We start from the raw sequence: 4,816 nt of genomic DNA on the forward strand, positions 1-4,816 counted from the left end.
TTTGTGATAATAAGCTGGCACGTATAAAATCAATCAATTTTCTTTGTATGTTATTTTTTGTCTTTTAGGTCTTCAAATTATTTCTCGTTTTAATGCTTTGGCTTTTACAAACAGCGTAATTTCCATAAGTGACATATAAGTATTTATGTGTTCTGAAGAGGCTTAATTGTGTAATTGTGGTATGTTAGTTCTTTTAAAAAGACTGTCACTGGGGACTGGCTGTACTCTGAAAATGGTAGGAAAGAAAACAAGTACAGTGGGTGAACTACTTTGAATCACTAGTTCTGATTAAATCATCAATCAAGAAGTCTTGATTTAAACTTTCAATTTTAATTTTGCTTTATATTTGTATTTTATCTAATTCGGTAATCATGTGTAATTATGTGTTGTTTCTCAAAACTCAGCAAAACTTAGGCGACATTTAATTCTTTCTACAAATCATAAGGTCATAGCATATCTACACACGTGCTGGGACCTTACCAATTCTTACTAGAAGCAGAAATAATTCTAAAGACTTAGTAATTTAAATAATGACAAAAGTACATGACTGGAAGTTCTGTTTGGAGGGAACAGTTATAATAACAAAGCTGAGCAAAGGCTACAGGTTCAAGATTCTGGCAGAGATCAGGGCAGGTGGTTTATATAGACCTGAGGGCATGGAAGTAGTGTGGCAAAATAATCTGCTTCTCTAGTTCCACCTGGTCTCTGTAGTTGGAATTTAGTCATGCTGACTAAAAAAGATGTCACCAACTAGTGAGAGGTGATGACTGGGTGACAAGCACCCTGCTCATCCTTGTGGCAGTGTTTCTTTATGTCTGTTATTTAGCTGGCTTCCTACTGTTTTCATTTCTGTGTGATGTCATTTCTTGTTTACTAGCAGAATGTAATTTCTTATTCGCTAAATTGTTTTCTCAATCTACAGTACACTACAGCATACATTAGTATATATTAATAATATTAAAAACTAACATTTGCACACTTCATAATTTTATTAACATTTGATAAATGTTAATAAAATAAAATAATTGATATTCTTCATCATAGTATCAGGCTTGGTATGTTAAATAGACGATTATTTTTGTTAGGGACATTTTAACCCAATTGCATACATACCTAGTAACGTGTAGCTGGTGCATTACCATGTAGAAGATATGTGTATCTAAATCAGTATTTAAGGATTTATACAGGAAGTTTTTTTCCATTCTTTTTAACAAAATACTTTCCTCCTTCTTACTGGAATTTGAATTCATTTTCTGTGTTCTTTCTTTGCTGCTTTCCATATCTGTTCTCTTATTGATTCTGCTTTGGGTTTTGTGTCCTGAATCTACTTTCTCTTCTGTTCATTCCTTCTTCCTGGCCATTCTTGAAATTGTTCCTGCCTTCTGCTGTAACTGTACTCAACCAGGCTATTTCACTCTGGCCTGTTCTGCTGAACACTGTAACGCTGCTCGAATTTCTGTAGGTCACCCTAAAGGCAGCTTCTAGCTAATTCCATTTTTGCTGCAGATCTGATGACTACAGAAATAAAGGTGAGCAGCTCAGGATTAGGAAATGTGTCCATTTGAAAGATGCAGTGACAACACTGTCAAAATTATCTTATGGACTGTGTAGGATATATAAGAACAAGCGGTTCTTTTCTAATGCACTCATTCAGGTTTTCTTGTTTGATTGTTCAGATCAGTACTTGAACCTGGGAATTACAACCCTTCATATTCTGTCATAAAGGAATGAAACTTATTTTATGTTTTTAATCTTTTTCTGTTCTAGGAAGCAATGTTCTAAGAATGTCGTCTGGTGTCCAAATAAAACCAAAGACTGCAGTACAGAAAAGCAAGACATCTCCTTTGCTGTGTTCTCCAGAAACTGCAGTTAAACCACAGCCAAGGCCAAGTGACAAGCTGAATCCTAAAACTATTGATCCAGTATGTATAGGTGGTGGCTCTTCTGTTTGTTTGTTTAAAACAGATCTCTTGTTGGAATAAATTTCGTTACTTTATGAAACACCTGGAGGACATGCTAGTTCTGGTCCTGTTTCGTAAATCTAGACAGAACTTTTTTTATTAATCATACATTCCTGAATTTCTGAGCTCAAATACCTGAGGTGTAATACGTTTATTACTTTTTTTAAAAAGGGATTTCAGTACAGCTGTGGCTTGAATGGTGACTTCTATATTCTGTATGTACTTATGCCCTGAAAAGAGATTTCACACTAAGAGTTAAAAGGGGGTTGGGTTTTTTTTGACATAGTTAGAAATTTTGTTACCTGCTGCGTTAGAGGAACTTATGCAGTGAAACCAAGAATCAGGTAGCATCTTGAAGATCATCAAGAACTCGTAAGATCTAGCAAATTAATTGCTAGTGAGCATTACCTGAAACTCCCAAGTACTGTGAATATATAATGCTTTGAGAAGAATTTTGGCTTTCAGAAAACTGATGAAAGGAGTTTCTTTCATGGAATCCCTGTGCCTGGAGAACTAGCCTTGAGTGGGTGAATTATAGCTTACCTTTGGGCTATATCGGCCAAACAATTAGTAATGTCACAGACCTTTTGGAAAATGAACTAAATGCAGTTCTAAACTAAACTTTGCTGAAGTACTAGTTTGCCATAAACAGACCAAGAAGGCTTTCACGTGGGCATTTGTCCTCTGGAAACCTTTTATGCATATAGTGCGATGTCTTAAGCCAAGAAGTTGTCAAATCATGCACACAGTTTTTACAGTGTTAATATAGGTTAAAACACATGAAAGATAAAAATAAGGATTTCATGGTCTTTCCTGGGAAGTAGCATGGAACAATCATCCTAATAAATAATGTCATCGTTCATATGCATAGCAAGCACGTCTATGATAAACAACTTCGTGCAGGATTTCCTGCTGTGAAGCTCCTGGTTTCCTTCTCTAGTGAGTCCTTCCTAGATTCTCACCCAATATGAACCACCACGCTGTTTTCCAGTGCCCTCATAACATCTTGCCCAACATTTGGTGTTTCTCCCACATCTTGCCAGCTTGTACGTCTGTCTGTACTTTGATCAAGATGGAATTGGAGTACGTCTGCCTTCTGCATGTTACAAATGTTTCAATAATAAGAGCATCAGGAAAGAGAGGGGTCCTTAATCTGTTAAGGAGATAACCCATAACACTTCAGTGTTAAGATTTGCAAGATAAAATAGAAAAAAAAAGGGCATTCCATCAGGAGAGCATGATTGTACATTATTTATTCATTTTCACAGCTTCCTAGCCAGACAGTTCTGAAAAGCAATTTTCTGATAAATGTACCAGATGTATGTTTTCCACTCCATGGCTGCAGTTATTTTTTTGATTAGTTTTAGAATCATATGACTTAAGTTCCTTTCTTGGTAAACAGCAGTTTTAGCATTCATAATAGTTATCAAACATTACTGTTATGAATAAGTAATGGTCTTCTTTTTTCTGTCCTCACAGTTTTGTGCTTACTCTCGACCAACTTCTGTATTTGCTGCTATATACGCTAAAGGGGACATTCCATGCAGGTGTGGTGTTCTTTTAGTTTTTTTAATAAATATATTATGGTTAGGTGGAATTACATAAATAGAAATACATTTCTTAACCTCTGATCTTTTAGTTAAGCTGTTTGTTTCCATTGATTTCTGAAAAGATTTCCGGTACTTAACTCTTTTCAAAGCAGAAAGAAAGTTTCCATGTCTTTGAAATGTTCTTCTTTTGGTTCTTTTTTTACACTGTGTTGATACTGAAGCTTCATTTTTAAAGAGTAGCTATTTGCATATTGGGTTTGCTAAACATCTTTCATGAAAGAAGTTGATTACTTCAGGTGATGCTGTTTACTTCTCCCTGTAAGTAGAAATCTTGAAGTCTTTTTTTGTCTGAAGTTGGTAGTCTGACATTTTCTTGAATATTCCCATTCTGTAGTTGTGAGCAATACCAGATACTAACAAAAGTACTTTATAACTAAGTCTGGAGTATTTTAAGTTACACTTGTCCATTGTATATTTGCTTAGACGATAAGCACTTTAGTGTTTTGTCAAGTGGATGTAGAATTACTTAACAAAAATTTAAGTAATTATAAATACATGTATATACATTTTTAAACTAATCATTACTATATAGCCTTATTTGTATCTTAGGATGAATTCCCATATGATTTTCTTTCAGTTTCAGCTGATTTGCCTTACCAATTGTTATTTCATAGAATCATAGGATCATAGAATATCTGGGCTAGAAGGGACCTCCAAAGGTCCAACCTCCCCGCAATAAGCGGGGACATCTCAAACTAGATAAGCTACTCAAAGCTTCATCTAGCCTGATCTTGAATGTCCCCAGGGATGGGGCCTCCACCACCTGTCTGGGCAACCTATTCCAGTGGTCTGTCACCCTCATACTGAAGACCTTTTTCCTAAAATCTAACCCAAATCTCCCCTTTTCTAGCTTAAAGCCATTACCCCTCGTCCTGTCACTACAAACCCTTGTGAATAGTCCCTCCCTTCCTTTCTTGTAGGCCCCTTGCAGGTACTGCAAGGTTGCTATAAGGTCAACCCAGAGCCTCCTCTTCTCCAGGCTGAACAAACACAGCTCCCTCAGCCTGTCCTCATAGGAGAGGTGCTCCAGACCTCTGATCGTTTTTGTTGCTCTCCTCTGAACATGTTCCAACAGCTCCGTGTCCTTGTGCTGGGGGCTCCAGAGCTGGACACAGGACTCCAGGTGAGGTCTCACCAGGACAGAGTAGAGCAGGAGGATCACCTCTCTTGATCTGCTGGCAACAGTTCTTTTGCTGCAGCCCAGGATTCAACTGACCTTCTGGGCTGTGACTGCACATCAGTGGC

At 37.0% G+C, this 4,816-nt stretch overlaps 1 protein-coding gene across 1 annotated transcript; it reads left to right on the plus strand.

Annotated features, from left to right (window-relative positions):
• Positions 1-1,767: 1,767 nt before the first annotated feature.
• Positions 1,768-3,508, plus strand: PACRGL (PARK2 co-regulated-like; the record flags this gene model as incomplete). The annotated part of the gene is made up of 2 exons (XM_008946690.1): positions 1,768-1,922; positions 3,441-3,508. Coding segments are annotated over 2 exons (223 nt in total), but the record flags the coding sequence as incomplete, so codon positions are not given.
• Between the last annotated feature and the right edge of the window lie 1,308 nt (positions 3,509-4,816).

The sequence above is a fragment of the Merops nubicus genome, unplaced genomic scaffold (assembly GCF_000691845.1).
Source record: "Merops nubicus isolate BGI_N331 unplaced genomic scaffold, ASM69184v1 scaffold45198, whole genome shotgun sequence".
In the NCBI taxonomy this organism is placed as follows: domain Eukaryota; kingdom Metazoa; phylum Chordata; class Aves; order Coraciiformes; family Meropidae; genus Merops; species Merops nubicus.